The sequence below is a fragment of the Pagrus pagrus genome (genome assembly GCF_965226575.1).
Source record: "Pagrus pagrus genome assembly, chromosome: 19".
NCBI classification, from domain to species: domain Eukaryota; kingdom Metazoa; phylum Chordata; class Actinopteri; order Spariformes; family Sparidae; genus Pagrus; species Pagrus pagrus.
The window spans coordinates 20,871,325-20,889,998 of record NC_140203.1 but is presented as its reverse complement, the minus strand read 5'-3'; the positions used below and the strand labels follow the sequence as shown (position 1 = coordinate 20,889,998).

General features: G+C 41.8%; 1 protein-coding gene across 1 annotated transcript in view; it reads left to right on the top strand.

Moving 5' to 3' along the window:
* Nucleotides 1-18,674, top strand: part of igsf9a (immunoglobulin superfamily, member 9a) — a gene marked incomplete at its 5' end in the record, with an annotated part of 46,858 nt that overhangs the window by 7,237 nt on the left and 20,947 nt on the right. The window contains 4 exons of the mRNA XM_084382862.1: nt 1,875-2,021; nt 5,366-5,514; nt 8,185-8,296; nt 12,124-12,265. Coding sequence (XP_084238988.1) covers nt 1,875-2,021; nt 5,366-5,514; nt 8,185-8,296; nt 12,124-12,265 — 550 coding nt within the window. The remainder of the gene's footprint in view (nt 1-1,874; nt 2,022-5,365; nt 5,515-8,184; nt 8,297-12,123; nt 12,266-18,674) is intronic.

Below are 18,674 nucleotides of genomic sequence, written 5' to 3'. Positions count from 1 at the left end.
CCATAACTATTCTGGTTGGAGGGTCTCCACCAGAACCAGACTGCAGGGATCCAGACACAAGAGTAGTAAAGTCCAGCGTTAACGAGGTCTGACTCACAATAGGTGTTCCAGTTCATCCCACAGGTGTTGGATTGGGTTGAGGTCAGGGCTGTGAGCAGGGCAGTGAAGCTCCTCCACACCAAGCAGGGAAATCCATTTCTTTATTCCCCTGGCTTTGTGCACAGGGATGTTGAAACAGGAGAGGATCTACACCCGAAAACAGTCGCCACAAAGTTAGAAGCACACTGTGGTCTAATATGTTGCATTCGCTAGCATTAAGATTCTTTTAGCAAATAAATACACTGGCAAAATAAATGAAATTCAATACTAGTTAGTAAAAGAGTCAGCAGTGCTGCTGCTTGTTCTGCTGCACGCTTCAATGAGTAATTGCTCTCAAAAATAAATAATATCCCCTTTCTTTTATTTTCCTAATAAACCATTGAAACTGATACTTATCCAATACCTCCTAAACTGTCAGAACACATTTTTATTTGGGACTTTTAGAATAAAGAATTATATTCCACTGGATGACCTACTCATACACAACTGTTATCTGAAGTTTTCTTTACCTCAGACTGAGTTGAGATTGAATAAAGCAAAGGGAAATGTTGTTGTTTTATTAACATAAACAATCCACCTGATTTGACTACGCTCTTCATTTGTTTGCACGCCCAGAAGTCGCTGCAGCTCGTGCTGCTCAGAGACTCTGACTCTCCCTCGTCCGCCCCCCTCCCTGCTCTCCCTCCTCTCCCTGCTCTCCCTCTCATCCGGCCTCACACTCAATTTACCTCGATTTGAAATCTCTCGCAGTCATGCATTTTTCAAACGGCGGCGGGAGTGGCGTCGGTTCACGCTCTGACTTCACCTCCACCTCCACCCTTCCCCTTCCCCCTCTTATCTGATTACACGCAGTCGGTCCCACAGCATCCTACCCTCGGCACAACCTTTCCTCTGAGGTGCTGTAGTGACCTATATCACACAGCGCCAGTAAACATGAGAGCAGGCGAGGGAAAAAAAACTGCCAGGGGTCAAAGGGTAGGATTTTGAAATGCACTAATCCCCCGAGTGTATGCTGATGTGTGTTTTGCTCGGCTTTAACCCTCCCTCCTCTCGTTCCCCCTGTGGATTTAGTCCCCTTTGGCAGCTTGGAAAAGTAAATAAGGCGTGTTATCACTGCCAACATGCCTAACTCTAACTTCCTGGTTTCTTTTTGACTGTCAGGACTGTCCCTTCCCTGCTACAGTCACCAAAAATCACAGCCTCTGTTAATAATTACCATCACAACACAGCCATCTCAGTGGCACCGAGGCTTCCACGCTGCTGTGTGTGTTTTCCCCGCTAACATGTTTTTATTCCTGAGATGATGCAGAGGGAAGACTGAGTCCTTACGTAACGCCTTCATTGACGGCTTCTTTTCAGATGCCGTTACATCCTGTCAGGCCGCTGGCCGCTTATGTGTCTGATAAAGTGTGAAGCTGCACGGACACAGGGAGGTGTGGGCTGCGGACTGGAGAAGATAAAGGGTTGATGTTGCAAAGCTTCACTCCGGCTCGAGGGAGCCGTCACCTGGCAACCATGAGATCACGTTTCCGAGTTTGCGTGCACGCGCGTGTCAGCTGCCGTTTGTGCGCGTCTGCGTGCGTGTGTGTCGGTGTTTCAGGCTACGTTTCAGGACAATGTTCTCTGTCAGCACGGGAGAGTTTCGCACTCCAACAGTTCCACACAAATCAGACCTGAGAAATGACAAGTGGAATCAGCATCACGCACAGTTGGCCTGTCTCATGCCTCTTCACGCGCCGCCCTCTCACCTCTTTAAGTGCACTGTGTTTCCACAGGTCGGGTGTCTCTGGTCCGAGTCACTGCCCTGAGGCTGGAGGGCCTGCTGCTGGATGACCAGGGCTCGTACGAGTGTCGAATCCTCTTACTGGATGAACCCACAGATGAGCTGCAAAATGGCACCTGGACTGTACTCTCTGTAACTGGTGAGGTTTATGTAGTAGTGTGTGTGTATTTGTGTGTGTACGTGTGTGTGTTTTGGCTTCATGCCTATGGCTGAGAGGCGATTATATTTAGCTTCGTAAGGCAAAATCAGTGATCCAAATGTGAAATGTAAATAAATAAGGTTTGGTGGCATTACATAAGACGGCCCTCGCCTGGTACGTCAATCAAAATGCAAGAAGTCAGAGCGGATAGCTTTCACTTCACTTCAGTAGTAGATACAGGCAAGCACCAGCAGTGAACGCTCAGAGTTATAAAATTGTTTTTGATTACAGAGGAAACATTTAATATGTGATAAGTGTGGGCTTGTAGCAAACTAACACAAATGTTTCACACAAGTCACACATTTTAATTGTCACACATTTGAATTAAATACATGTTTGCTTGTTTTTTACGTGGGGTCAAAACTGTCAAACTGAAGTCAAACTCAAACTTCTAATTATTTTCTCCTTTTGTGTAAGCGCACACTTAAACGTGACGCTGCAGCTGTTGTGTGTAATTAAGGAAGAATATCTTTTCAAAACACATTTGTTGAAGCACTTTCTCCGCTTCGAGCCTCTGGGTGGGTGTTTCCCATGGCAGCACTTGACTGACAAGTTGAGGGTCGGTGTTGCTAGGAGACGCACTGTCAGCTCCCATGATGCACTAATGACTGACTTTAAGACATCTGTTCCTTCACATCATTTGGAAGGAACCCTTGTGGTGATACATTTGTATCTCACAGGTAGACCCTGGTTAGCCTAGCCGGCTGGCATTAGCATGTCTTCCCACTTTCACAGTTATCCTCAGTCATGTTATTCTAACACCTGCTGAGCCGTCAGCGGCTGTCACACAGTGTTATAAATTGTCCCACGTTATACAGAGAAGGGGGGTTTAGGTAGCATTTAGCTAGCTAGCTGTTTGTCTTCCGTGGGTCCATCCACTGGTGCCAGTCAATCAGGTCCCCATTAACAGCGCCAAGCTTTAAAGCCAGTTTGATAGGTGACTGTAACAGGCTGCTATAAAACTGTGGATGCATTGTGAAAAGCTCATTTCACTATTTCAATTTGATTCATTCAGTCTGATAGTATTTTGAAAGTCTCAAAGAGAATATGAAGAAATTGTTTTAAATCCCTTTCAAGTTAGTGGAGGGCTGACCCGGAGGTGCAGATGTTCTGGTCAATTTACATCCAGGAATTCAAACTTTCTTGGCTTCCTGTGCCAACTCTGACAATGCAATGCAGATTTCCCTCATTAGATCCACGGGCCCTGTGTGCAAGGACACTAGGGATTTCTCAGGGGTGGGCTTCCAGTGCAGAAAACTCAATGTAGTGCCTTACAGGCTGCCCTACGTGCTAGGTTTTTTGCATTAGTTGGCCTCTAGTCAGGTTTGGAAAGGTTTCATCATAAGTGCATCACTGTTGAGTCCACCACTGGGCCCCCTGGTGGTGATGAGAAATGACCAGAACTTTCTGCAATGGGTCCTGTATGGATCATGAAGAGCGATGCAGGGAGCGCTGACGTCACGGATGAGGCTAACAACTAGCATGTAACAACAAAGTGTAGTACGGACAGAATCGAAAAATTCCTGTCCCCTGGGAAACACTGACGTAAGGGGATGCTGTCACTGCAGAAAAATAGATAAACTAAAATATATTCCTTGATCTCTCTTTTCTTAATGAATTTGAGTTTCGGTTCAATATGAAACTTCACTAAGCACGCCTCCAGTGTCAGCAAGAGGTGACCTCGCAGTTCTTCATTATCCCGTTGCGACACACACTGTGTACTTAGTTCTTTAGTTATTCTGACTGGCTGCTCGGGATGAATGTTTGGCAGTGTGTAATTTTGCTCTTTTGAATCCAGTGTTCTCCGGAGGAGCCGCTCTCTGCTGTATCGAAGCACGTTTTGTAGATCCTATATTTAAACTTGTCACTTCCTATACAATGACATGATTTCAGCAGTCGTCCACATCATGGCCGAATAATGCAAAGCTGTGGGTTGTTAGATGTTGTGTTTTTCAGCCCCATCGAGCACTTCAGTCTCATTGAAGGTGCACTTTTAATTAAAAGTCTTCCACCCACCCTGTCTTTTACATCATTTATTCTGTAAAACACTGTTTAAAGAACATTTCTTGACAGGCGCTGTGAACTTTTGAAATTTCCTTTTTTTGAGAAGAAGTCAGAGCAACTTTTGTGAAAACTTTTTAAATACCTCTTTTAAAAAACCTTCGTGACGGATCAGGTAATTTGGATAACTTCTGATGCTCTTCACGCGGGTTTTGGAAAGACTCAACCCTGACTATGGTTATCATCACACTTATTGATAGCTTTAAATAATACATCTGAATATGAAGCATGCATCATTATTTTTGCGCTTTGAAGTTTATGTATTTGAGCAAACCTTAGCTGTGACTCTCAACATACAGAACAAAGCATCAGCAGATCAAAGTGAGGGGAGACAGTTTCACAGAGTTGGTCTGTGAGAGTCAGGTTAGAGATGAGAATTATAACAGACTATGACTCCGTATTTGAGGCCTTGGCTGTAACTTAACTGACGTGCCCTGCAGATGCTCTCTTCACATCCTTTTGTTTGCGCTCGGCCTCAACATTTGAGATTTTCAGTGGCCTTCACAGGCTTGAAACACACAGCAGGAGGGGTGTCCACCTGTTTGTGTGCCACTAAATATATGCATGCAAAAGCTTAGTTGTCATGCAGCAGGAGTAAGTATTTGGTACGTGTTTTTGTAATAGTCTCACAAGGTCCCTCCTTTGTACCGACACTGGAGCGAACATCTCAACCCGTAGCTCAGATAAGAAAAGAAAAATCACTTTTATCTTTGTGGCAAGAAAAATACTAGCGCCATTGCCAAACTCAAAACTCCTCAGCATATTTATCATGCATACAATAAGAGTATGAGGACTTGTAATAAACTGGCGAAGTTGCGAGTGCTTTGTTTATATTTTGAGCGTCTGCTCTCCGATGAGATCTGAGACTTAAAAATGGCAGCAAAACCGTCACGTTAGCAGATCTGAAAGGCAGCGTAGCTGCCATTTTTACTTGGGTATGTGAAATCATAATGTAACTTGTTGTCAGGGAACTGCGCGCAGGCTGCTGCTGTTAACAAACAAGGCCGAGCTGCTGTCATGCTGTGTATAAAACAAAGATTTATTGTCTGCTAGTCCGGCTTCCCTCTTTGCAGTTGCTGCTGCTTGAAAGAGAGCGTTTTGCTGGAGACAGTGAAGTGTGCATATCTGACAGACTGCATGATTGTGTGTCTTAAACAGTGTTGGTTTCCTCGGTGCATAGATGTGTTTAATTAAATGTTCACCCTTATCTTTTTCTTCCCTAGCCCCACCCACCTTCACTGAAGCCCCGCCCCCTGAGGTGGAGGCTCTGGTTGGAAGCCATCTCTCTCTTGCCTGTGTTGCTAATGGCAACCCTACTCCGACCATCACCTGGCTGAAAGATGGCGGTGTGATTCCAAGAATAATTTATCAGGTATGTTTGGACAATTGTGTATGCGTTAAAGGGTAACGCCGCCAATTTTACACGTTGAAGTGTGTTTACAGCTCTCTGGGAGAACTACAGCAAACAACAACAACAGGGTTAGGGAGGAGGAAGCTGCATGTAATTGATACATTCTACCAGTGATGTCATGCAGTGGTTAAGTTGCACAGTGGGTAATGTAGGTGCCAGGTTTTGAAAAGCAGGATGAAATGGTGATATCACCTTTTTTATTCCACTTATTCTTTTTTTTCAAAAGCTGCCGCCTACATTACCAACAATGCAACTTTTCTCACATATGCAGTCCTACCCATCAGCTAGAAGAGACTTTCATTTGTGTTGATTCTGTGGACAAAAGCGGTATGAGCACCACCCACGCTCGAGTTGTAAAGATTATTTTGATTTGTCTTGGAAACAAGTGAAAGAAAGAAGCAACTTGTTTTTATCCTGCTGCTGGCCCAAGCCTGGTTATCTTAGCTGTAATTTGGTCCGGCTGGTCTGGCTGGGGGGTGGGCAGAGGATGCTGTGGGCAGCGATCATCAGGTCAGTTTTCTGGTCCGGTGCATCCACTTCCTGTGCTTTCTCCTTATTAAGGTGATGAGTATGTTTCTGTCATAGGCTGCCGGGGCTGTCAGGGATGCCAGACCAATTTAACCTCTGAACCTGCCCCAGTTTCAGCCACGACCATAACATTTTTCTACAGGAAAATCTCCTCCTGCTTCCTTTTAACTGGCTAACATACTCCTCAGTGCCAAACCTTGCCTTAGAAAATGTAAACCTAGGAAATTATCAGTCTTCTTGCTGATGGTCCTGTTTGCTTATGTAGGTGGTTTAGAGGTATCAGTATTAAATCGTTTCATAACCAGTTAAAAACGTCTTGTAGTATGTTTAATGTACGCTTTAATGAATACATAGTAGCTTCTGTACTGTATGTACTTTAACTATAGCTGGTCAAAGTAAAGCACCTGTACAAGAGGCTATACAGTCCAGCAATCAAAGTCCTGCAAAAAAGTAAAAAAAAATATTAACAGCAAACTGTAACTGAAGTATCAAAAGTAATCATGTAAATGTTGGCAAAATATGTTTCTGCAAACCATGGATATGTTGAAACTTCTTTAGGTTCAGTTTTCAATTTTATATTGTGACAGCATTGTGCTTATTGTCTAGTTGGGTTTAGGCTCAAAAGCCACTTGGTTAGGGTCAGGACAAGATAATGTTTTGGCTTAAAAAAACCTGTTTTGGTTGCCATAAACACGGGAGGAGAAGTCCTGAGAGCTCGTTAAATAAAAACAATTTTGGTTGCCAGAAACACAAAAAAATTGTCGCAAGGTTTCCTAAAAATATCCAGTGGTTTCACACTTACAAACACAGTGTTGATCTGTGGTCACTGGCTTGGCAACCTTCTCTTCTGTAACTCCGACACCAATCCCCGCCACCTTGGGATATAAAAGTCAGGTCGTATAAATGTAATGTGAACGTCATATGACACATATTGTAGAAATGTCTACACGGTACGTGTTTAGTGTTACTGCCAACATTTTGTTCTGGCAAAAATGCCCCCAGTGACTCTTTTATCAGTGCATAAGCAGCATTTTACTGCCGCAGCAGGTCGAGGTGGAGCAAAGTTCAACTGGTTTATGAACACACGCAGATGATTAAGTCCAGTGTTTCCCAGCACAGGGGTTGAGCTCCCTCCAAGGGTCACTGACACAACTACACACTGCATTATATAAGACATCACAAACAGCACAAACACTGCTTTAATCTTAACATTAAACATTTAAAAAAATCTTAATCCTCACAGGAACTACCACTATAGCTGTCAAAGAAACACAGAGGAGTAAAATGGAATATATATACTAATCCTCAATACTAAGATGTTTTTTTAAATTGGTGAATCAGCGTGACAAGAAAAGAGTGGCACAGAAGGTTGATAAGTCAGACAGACAGGAAATAAGAAAAAGCAATTATGGTGAAGTATGTGACATGATATGATATGATATGAGTACAGAGTAGATCACAGTGAAGAGGGAACAGCATGACGATATTTCCTGCCTGCACTCTACGTGTGTGTGTGTGTGTGTGTTTGGATTGATATGAAAAAGTATGAAAAAAATAACTTGTGGTCAAGGTAAAGTGGTAATAAATATATGGTGTAGAAGAAATGTTAACATTTGAAATAAAAAATGAATGATATGATATAATATGATACAGTATGATCGTAGTTACATTATATTATTGTTATCAACAGTATTTACAATTTAGTATAATATAATGAAATAAAAACAAATATAATAATTAACATTGTATTAATAAAGCAAAGAGGAGCGAGGCCAGACCACCACCCCCCACTCAGTACTTACGTAAAGTACAAGTACTTAAAGGTGCACTATGAAGTTTTGGGAAAGAAAGATGGATGTTTTTATGCCTAAACAAAGTAAATAAACAAACTGTCTTCATTTTCATGACTGAATAAACCAAAATAAACAAGCTGACCTGTAAGGACAACACAGTTTCATACTGTTTTACTTTGTTTATATGCCATCTTTCCAGCTTCAAACAGTGTTCTGGGGACTCCACTTTCCGTCTACCCATAGTATGTATCTATATGTGTTATTTGCAGCCATCCGTATCTCAGTTTAACTGTCACATCACATTTACCAGGACGGAGCCTTATCTCTGCGAGCAGTGAGAATGCAGTCAGCAGGACGGTACACCTGCCACGCCTCCAACTCGGAGGGAAACGTGACTCGCGTGACCAAAGTGAAGATCAAAGGTCAGTTGTTGCCTGGACGGCCTGTCTGTCTGCCTGTTTTCCTGTCTCTCTGCCTGTCTGTTTGTCTGTCTGCCTGCCAGTTCCTTCAGTCTCTGTGATGCCTGTGTGCCTGACTGGCTGCGAGCCACCGTAATTTACATTTTCTGTTTCTCGCTCTTGCATCATATGACAGAGTGGCAACAGAAAGTCATGCTGAATTCAGCTCGGCTCCTGTGAAGATAACATTGATATCATGATATGAGACAGGATATCATCTGGGATTGTGGGGAGGGGGGGGGTGTTGCTTTATCGTGATAAAAACTCATGTGTTTTGCTCATTTTAAAGGCAGCATTTCAGAGACTTGTCTGTTTTCTGAACTTTTGTGACTGCTGTAGCTGAGCGGAATGAGAATGTCTCTGTTTGGTCATCGAATTCATATTATTAACATCTTTTTTTTTTCCAAAAATGTTCCTGGTTGCTCTCGTTCTTGAATGTTTTCAATAGTCCTAATGCACCATTGACAGATTCAAAGACATTTTTTATTCTACAGCTTCTTACAGTCCACTTTAAGGACAAATGCATGTAGAATATGCAAAAATCCTACCGTGTATCATAGGATTACACCGACACAGCACAGCATAATACATCGTGGAATTTATTTATGACTTCTTCCTGTACTCCTACTCCTACTCCTACTGCTGATTTTCTCCGGAGAACCAGGACTCGTCTGAAGCGCGGCGCACGGGGAAACATTTTGTTTTGGCATAATGTCTCACCGAGGTTTCACTTCATTTCGAAATCTCACAGAGGCAGCGGCCACATTTTGAATAATAATCGTCGTGAGCCTAATACTGTTCAGTCTAAGTCACATTATCTCAGCTTTGGCGTTTTTTTTTTTTTCCCACAGCGGTTGCCATATGGATGGATTACACTAGACTAATGGCTGATCTGGATGAAGTCAGTGTGAAAGCCCTAAGTAACCTCTAAACTGTCACTCATGCATATACCCATGGAGCTTTAAAGGTTATAGACCTGATCAGTAATGACTGCTGTAGAGATCATGTGGTCATTTATACATGAGAAATGTGGAATGTCACGCCTCCTTTATTAGCTCTCTGCAAATGGCACACGTGTCGGAGGTGGGCACGGGATAGGGAGGACATGAATGTGACATTACAGCACCGCGCTGCAGTAGATGTATGCGATTATGTTCCAAGGAAATTACATGAGTGTGTTCGACACTTCCGTCAGTTGCTTTGGCATAATCATCAAAGGAAAATCATTATTCTTAACACACGGTGTGCACTCATCAAATCCACTCAATTCTCTCAACGCTATACGTGCCTCTGGTTGCTTATCGCGGTGATGCATTGACTTCTCCTTGGTTTGTATCACTCTCAGGCACGTTCATCGACATGCTCATTCTGTAAGTCCTCACATGTCGGTGAAATATCTGCATGATGGAGCTAAATCTATAGTTTTTGTGACACAGGAGGGAATTGTCGTTTTTTTTTCGTTAAACAGTTTCAGTTCAGTTCGTTAAAGATCCTGAAGATGACATTACATCACTACTTCACAAACACATTTTTATTACATGAAACTTCTTTAGCCTTAACCAAAGTGAATCCTACACAATACATTTTGTAACTGTTTCATGGCAACCCAATCACCAGATTCAATACAGCGTTTCTGCAAACCGCAGATATGTTGAAACTTTACATTTCTTTATGTTCAACTTTCAATTTTGCTTAAGTTGTGGTCATGTTTAGGCACCTCCTGATATAAAAGTCAGCTAATAAAGATGTGAGTGAAGCTGTTTGCATCAGTTGTTTGCAGAGACGCTAACTGCCAACATTTTATCCTGACAACTGGGCTGTTCACGAATGAAAAAACATCTTTTCATGACTTTAACCAGAGTTCATTTGTTTCCTAAACCTAACCATAGACTGGATGAGAACCCTGATGCTGATTCGGCAGTTCTGAACTACGCACGCCTGTCATCAAACCTTAATGGCGGCTCATAAATTAATTTCTGTTTTATTCAGTCAAAGAAACGTGGCGCAGGCAGGAAAGATAGTCGAGCTGAAAGTCACAAAAACAATTTTGATTATTGTCCACGTGCACTAATCATGCAGATTATATTCTGGGACAGTTTCACAAACTGCTGTGATACTGTTTTGTATTTTCATTAACCAAAAAAAATACGGTCCGCAGCTTCAGATAGCAACTTGTTCATTATCACTCTTTAGTGTAGCTCATCACGTTTATGCCACAGAGGGTAAAATTGAGTTTTTTGAAGGTAGCACAGCCACTGAATATGCAGGGAAGGACAGCAGGTCTCTAGTATATTGAAAAATAGATTGTCTGTGATGTGTTTGGTCCAGCAGAGACAGCTGCAGCATGCCAAAATATCTTTCTGCGTATTTTACTGTTTTAGTTTTTTAAAAATGTCATGACCAAATAGACTGGAGGGTTTACACTTTCATTTCAACAGTTCCTCCTTTACATTCATGTGATGTATGTGATATTTGATATGTTTTCATCCCTTTCAGTATTCATTTTCACAGCCTGTAACCTGTGTGACCCACTCTCATATACCCGGCTCCATCTGACACAGCTTATACTTTGTTTAATTTAAAATCCTCTTTACCTTTTTATTCACCTGACTTACTGTACATGTGTCACAGAACTCAACAACGTGCTTTTATTCCACAGTTGCTGTTGTGTGGTGGGTAAGATAGACTTCCATCATAGTAACATATATTTCTTAGCTGCTGTCACGGCCCGTATGACAGTTTCAGTTTACTCTGAGACAGTAAACTGCTCTGAAACAGCAAATCACAGTCCCCCAGGAGAGCATACGCTTAAAATCTCTATGTATGTTGATGTCTGCTGTAATAGCTTTCCAGTCTCTCACATGTCTGAAGCATAAGAAAACAAATCTGCATTGTCTTCGTTGCACTGTAGACATTTAGAAAATACCAGGGTAGAGATGATTCAATTTAAAAAAAAAGTTACATACATTAAGCTGGATTTCTTGTCTTTAAATGAATCGATTTTGACTTTATCTCTTCCCATTTTTCAAGCCTGTAGCTCCTGCAAACATCTTCGAGGGCTGCAACTAACAATTGAATTGTCGCATCTAAAAATGTCAAAATTTTTCTGGTAAATTGCTCATCACAATATCCAACAGAGCCCAAAGTGACGTCTTCAAATGAATTCTTTTGTCCAACCAGCAGTCCAAAACCCAAAGACTCTTCATTTACTGTCATAAATGACAAAGAAGAAGCTGGAACCAGCAAATGTTTGACATGTTTGCTTGAAAAATGATTGAAACAATTCATCTTTTATCAAAATAGTTTGTATCTAATATTCTTCTGATTAACTAATCGACTAATTTCTGCAGCTTTATCCCCGTCTTCTCCTGCTGATCTTACTCTTAATGGCATAACTTACACTAAACATGACCAAGAAAAGTGAAAACTGTGAATGTTTTGTTTGTATGACATGAGTTATTTATTTGGCTGTAGATGACTTTATTATTGGGTTACTGTGTTGAAGTCTTTGAAATGAAGCACGAAGAGACACAATTTCAGCGTCTTCTGCCACACCGACTGATCCTCAAACATGTGACTGACATGACTTGAGCGATAATAAATGCATGTGACATTTTGAAGACGGTGACGGCTCAAGGATGGAGTTATTTTCTTTTTTCCTTATTTCATGTGAGCCACCACCTTTTGCTGGAAAATAAGGTGTTCTGAGAACTGCTACAGTTCGCTGTACAATTATATACTTCCATTTTTGTGAACATACATGATGTCTTTTGTGTCCTGCCTCCCACCAGGTCCGCCTGTCATTGTCGTCCCTCCCAAAAGCACCTCCCTCAACATGTCCCAGAATGCACTGCTGCAGTGCCAGGCGGTGGCCGACCCCCCCAACATGACCTACGTGTGGCGCAAAGATGGAGAGAACGTCCATCACATAGAGTGAGTGCAGTCGCCACTCTTTGTTCCTGAGAAGTCGTTGATGTTTTCTGTAGCACTTTTTCGGGCAGGTGGAGTAAAATGTTCCCTTTGTTTTCTTAATGTTCGAGGATTACATCTAATTCAAATCGAGCTTACAGAAGATTGCAAAACAAAAGAGGCAGAAAATCAACAAAAACAAATTGGGAACTCAATGGCAGTGATGTGAAATAAAGAGGACAAACAGTAAGATCAGAAAGATCAAATAAAAATGAAAATGGAGTCCCAGTGGACGGACATTTTTAAGAAGCTTGTTTCACATTGTGTGCCGGTCCGCTGAATGATTTGATGACAAATATTGTTTTTTTTTAGAAAATGTAAGTTTGTGCAGTGATTTTAAAAAGAGGTGCACTACCTGCTCTGCTGCAGGACCTGCACATGTGAACTACAAGTTCTGGCGACTGAGCGTGACATTAGATGGAGGATCACATGAGGACACAAAATGCACTGATGTAACTTAAAGTCAAAAAGCATTAACTTTATATGTTTGACGCGTCACTGTTAATCATTTATCACACTCTCAGAACACAGTTGAGCCCGACAAAGTCAACTAACTTTTACTAAAATAGCAACACTTAGCTATCCGCTGTAAGACTTGATAGTGGTATGGCGATGTCAGAGACGGTTCTGCACCTCTACATATGTTTTTTTGTTATTCACAAAGACAGTGTGGTGTGCCAGTGCCCTGAGTGTCTACAGAGATCACAGCTCTGGATGCCACAGTATGTAGGTAGGAGTAAAATATTTAAAGGGGCAGAAGCAGAACCGTATCAATCAAAATGAACAATAAGTAATTTATATTGCAACTTTTTCCTTTCACCTGCAGTTAACTTGGGCTGCAGAGAATGTGTTCACGCCAACACACATCTAAACTGAAAGGCTTCTTTGGTAGACCAGAAAAAAAAAAGAAAGAGCTTTGCGGTAATCAAGCCTGTGAGTGATGAAAGAATACTTTATTCCTCCAGTATCTGCCCAGGAGAGGGAGAGAGAGCGAGAAGGAGAGAGAGAGCCGTACATCGGCAATATTCCTGAGATGATAAAAGGTGGATTTTTTTCCCCTCCTTCTGATGTGAAATTCAAATCAGCATCAAAAAAACCAACACCAAGGTTACTGGCTCGGGGCTTGACATTTTGTGCCAGGGATTATAAGTTGGAGCACAGCTTCCCTTTTTCGGATTCTTTGCTGCAATGTTTTGCTTCTCAGTGTTATGCCTGTTCAGTCGGAAGAGATATGGTGACATCCACAAGTTGATATGATTTCATCGTCATACATATCACATAGAAGCACACGGCTCTGTGCTGTTGACGGCTGAGTGACACAGCTGCCAGAGCAGAGCTCAGGGTGACTCACAAGCTGGGGTGGGAAATAGTGACACAATCCATTATGGTATATTTAATTATATATTGCGATATTGAAAATATAAATACATCATAATTTATAAAGTTGTGAAGTTGCTTTAAGTCTGTTATTTATGTTACTTATGAAACAGATTAAATACCTGACAAGTTTGATGCGAAATGCATTGTGGGTATCCTTCAGTCTAACATTCATGTTGAATGCATTTCTTTCTTCATTATTTCTCTGCAGGCTTTTGCCACCAGCCATCAATTAGTGAAATAGCTTGAAGCAGTACAAGGATGTGCATTAATGTGTCCTTGTGCAGGTGCATAATAGTAATAACATAACGCAGACTCCAGTAGAACAAAAACATTCTTTGGACACCAGCTCCAGCGCCGATCAGCTGCAATGAAAACCCAGCGCCCACACATGCCACTATGCTACGACCTGCGTTGAAGTTAAGGACCTTAATGTGCGATAGCTTTGTCTCTGTTCAAGGCATGTTTGAACATCATTGACCTCATTAACCTTGACTGCTGCCTCTCTCAACAGAGATGAGAGAGAAGCCAGATGTCTCACTCCTTAGCAACTTCCTCAGCATAATGTGTCCAACTCAGAACGTTCGTTTTTTCCCCTTTACCTTTGTGTTCTGTATACAGTAGCTTCTTGTGCACGCAGAAGCTCCTCTCTCCCACACAAAGCACTGCTCCTGAAACGCCTCGTCAGCAGTCTCGCCTTTAATTTCGTGACTTTGTGACGTCACAGTACATAGCCTCGTCACACAATAGCATAATTTCTTCCGAGCAGCTAGTTTGGGCATGTGAGAATTAATTCACCACAGCTGCTCTGCTCAGGCATGTGTGAGCTGACTAATCAGAGCAGATTGGGTGTTTGGGAGGGGGGCCTTAAAGAGACAGGATTTAAAACAGAGCGTTTTAGACATTGACGAAGCCTCAAGTTTGGCATCATGGCCATTGTTTTGGAGTTGGACATGACGATGTTTCGAGGAGAGGGTGGAGCTGGGGGATGATACCATGATTGGATCTAACTGCTGGCCACTTGTCAGTCCCAAGGTAGCCACGCCCTGAAGCATACCCTGCTTATTTTACTCTAAATGGGACGTCAATTTACAGAGTGAACATCATGCTGTGTTGAAGAAGACATGAACTAATGATTGAGACCATAAACTCCCTACAAAACTGTTTACTGTTTACTGTTTTCTCATAAACTTACATACAATTTGACTTCTTTTTGCAACCAGTGGCATCACCACCTGCTGGCCATTAGAAACAATGTTCATATTTGATACAGTCAATGTAATTGAAGGACTTTCACAGAGGATATAGCATCATAGCCTGTTTTAGCTCATTGTTTTTGTTTTACGGCACACTGTACTTTCTACAGGTGAACTTTACTGTGGGGTTCAGTTTCATCACTCTCATCTACCCTGTTTCCACTGGGCGCTACCCGCTCCATCTCAAACTGCAGACAATGTTAGCAATAGCTGGTGTACAGGGTTGAACAGCCAAAATTGTCACAGCTGTTATTGGAGACAAAACCAGGGGTAGAAAGGAGAGCGATTATTGCACTTACATTCATCAGGTAGGCAGACACACGACTCTAAATGCATGCTAATGCTGCTCCATGTCTGCCGGGCGTGTAAGGCAATTGTTTCCCAACATATTAGGGATAATCACTTCATACGGTAATAATAGGCCAGCTGATCTGTCGGCTCACACGTGAGCTCTTATTCTCCCAAACGGGCAAAAAATAAATTAAAGCAGACTTAATGAAGACAATATGTTACAGTCTCTGCCACACAAACTACACACAAAATACAGCACACATAGACAAGTAGAAAAAAGGAGTGAATAAAAGGTTCAGTCATGTTACTTTAAAAGCAAAAATGAAATTGGCCTGAAACTATGAAGCACAGAATGAGCTTTTCTGTAGGAGAGGCTTCACAATAGCCGTGTTCAGTGGCAGGGAGAAGATCTGAGTAAGCGGCGCGTCCTTCATGATTGCCAGCACATCATCCACCAGACAATTGAACACTCTTTTAAAAAACGGTGGCTGGGATAGGGTCAGCCCGGCAGGTGGAGGGCCTAATTTGCATTACTTCTCCTCCTGAGCATTTCTCTATCACACATATGCATTACAGTTACACTCAGGTTAATACTCAACATGATTTTGATGAGGGAAAAGTTTCAGAGAGGCTTTTTGGTGCCGATGTTTAATGCTGTTAACAGCTGAGTAGAGCACGATAGGATTATTCTGATTATCTGTGACTAATTCTGTGAAATAAGCTCTTTTGTAATTGCATTGGTAAAAACGGTGAGGTGCCCTTTGAGGATGTAGAAAGTTTCCGTTGAGTTTTTCCTCCATACACCATTTAAGTCATTTAATATGCATCAAGGCTAAGAGCCCACATGCGTGCTTACTGCTGGGTGGTTTTAAAATGTTTTTAAAAGCTGCTATTCTGGGCTCTTATTTTGAAATGAAACATGCAAATGTGGTTATACAACCAGAGAAGTGAGCAAGGCGAAGAGGCCCAAGTTTGCAGCTATGCTAACGACACTCACTGAGACTGTACTTTGTTACAGTAGTGCTTTCAGCCAAACGCTAACGTCGTGATTACAGTTTATCTTTGCACTCTGATTACAGACATGTAGGCCTACATTGTAGATAACCGTGAAAAAGGTACAGTATGTTCGACATACTTAGATATGCAGTTTTAAAAATGCATATACATATCCATCTTATATCTACATTTTATACAAATACTTGTAAAGAACTGGCAGTGACTACTACTGATGAGACCTAACGCGATTTGTACCCTGGACCCTGGTTATTTCACATTTTTTGTCTGGTGAGGGTCAGACGTTCATACTGTGTTCCAGAGGTGTCCAGTGAAGTTAGCATGCTAACCACCTAGCCTCGGCCCATCCTGGTCCAAAGCTCCTGTGTTAGTGGTGTAAACACTTCCCTGATGCCCCAAACTCCTTGTCGAACCACTAGCTGCATGGCTAACTGAGCTAACTAGCTAATGGCAGCTACAGTGAGCAGCAGTTAGTGGTTACTGGTGGTGATATACTGTCCCCTATTTGTTTTGAGTATGAATTCGACAGGTAGGCAATTCTTACACATTGCACCTCACATACAAGTATGTCTGAAAATACATGTTAACATGAATCCTACACATTATTAGCAGAGATAAATTCAATAAAACAGATTTCATCTTGACAAAACTGATGATGGTCAATCATGTGACGGTCTGATAAGTCACTGTCCATATTGGCGAAGCTGTCAGCTAACAACGTATTATTGAGACATATTGACAAGTTATCTGTATTATTATCCCAAGTGTGCAGACATTGTGAGCCACAATAACTTATGGAGCAGACTCAGACAAACCCTTCAACTCAGACACCAGAGGAGAAACGCACCTCTAACATTAGCCATGCTACAACTGCTGCCAGCTTGTTTACACATGGCACTATAGGCCGGCCTACACGTCACTATATGCCCAGTTTATTATGCATGTATTTGACCATATAAGTCAAGAAACTTTGACCTGATGATGATGTTAGATGAAAAGTCACTAAAGTCATCTTATGACAGCAGGATTTATCCTCTGGGGACCACGAGTTTCTGTGCTACATTTCCAATTCATGTAATAGTTGTAGTGATATTTGGGTCCGGACCGAAGTGGACTGACTGACTTACACACTTTTATATCTTTGTAAATTAAATATGTTTAAGTTTGCTTTTTGGGCTCATTTTAGTGTTGAAATGATTAATCAGCTAGTGTATATTAGGGGTGTCACGATTCTCCAAATCTGCGATTCTGTTTGACTTTGATTTTAAGGCTGCAGTTCCATTTGATTTTGGATTAAAACGTTTTTCAGCACCAATGGCTATGCTGTTGTTAGACCATCACATTTGAATTGGTAAAGATCAACCCATCATTGGTTTTCGGCCTTGGCAAATCATTCCGTCATTGACATTTTCAATTTCTCCTTTAAAAACATTCTGGTATTTGACATCAGCAGCTTGACTTTATCGTGGTGTTCAGATGATATAATCAAAAATACAGATTCCACAGTTCAACAAAAAAAACACCACGCTTTAGTGATTCAACAATAAACAACAAAAGTTAGAAATTCAGTTTGTCAGAGTTCAGGTTCTCAAATCTGCGCCGAGTAAGCCCTCTTCTTAAACAAATCAGGAAAGGATCACTGTTGGAGCAATGTAGAATATATATAAAGTACTGAAGGGTTGATCCATAATGCAAACAACCAGCAGTTGCAGCCTAAATATTTGCAAAGCTTATGTTCAACTGATCACTGTAAGACAAATCCACACTCTCTGTTGAGCTCTGGTTTGACTCGCTCGATGTTATACTGTATGTTCGACCGTCTTCATTTCCTCGTGCTGGGCAGGTGTTGTACAGCGGGGGCTAGTTTGTTGAATATATCTGGCTGCTGCTGGGAACACTGCAGAGAATGGTCAATATAGTAAATGTGCAGTAAAACTGAATCTCGTGGGGGAAAAAAAAGGCTTAAAAGCTCTGTAGAGCTGTGCAGTACTTTATGGGTTTGTCACTACAGGGGACCTCTTTCACATTGTCATTTGATTCAATGGTAATATAAAAATATAAATTGGTAAGTGGAGCTAAAATGAAAGCACCATTCAGTAGCACAGGTTGACATTGATATTGATGCAGTGAGGGAAAAACAGAGTAGTGATGAGAATTACCCAGGTTGTTTACAGTACGTGAGTCATCCGGCTGTAGAGTAATTAGCTGAAACATGTTACTGTTAGTCGTCCCACGAACACATAGCGTGGTGTCAGCGTGCATATGTAACCTGTTTGTAGGGTGTTGCAGCCTGACAGAGTCCCGCGGTTTTCTCTCTGGTTTCTCTGTAAATGTAAGAATGTATAAAATGAGTGGGCTCTCCTCTTCCCACTCCAACCGAAATGAAATGAAATTCTCCTTAACCTCCATCTGCACACACTGCTGAATAACTCTGA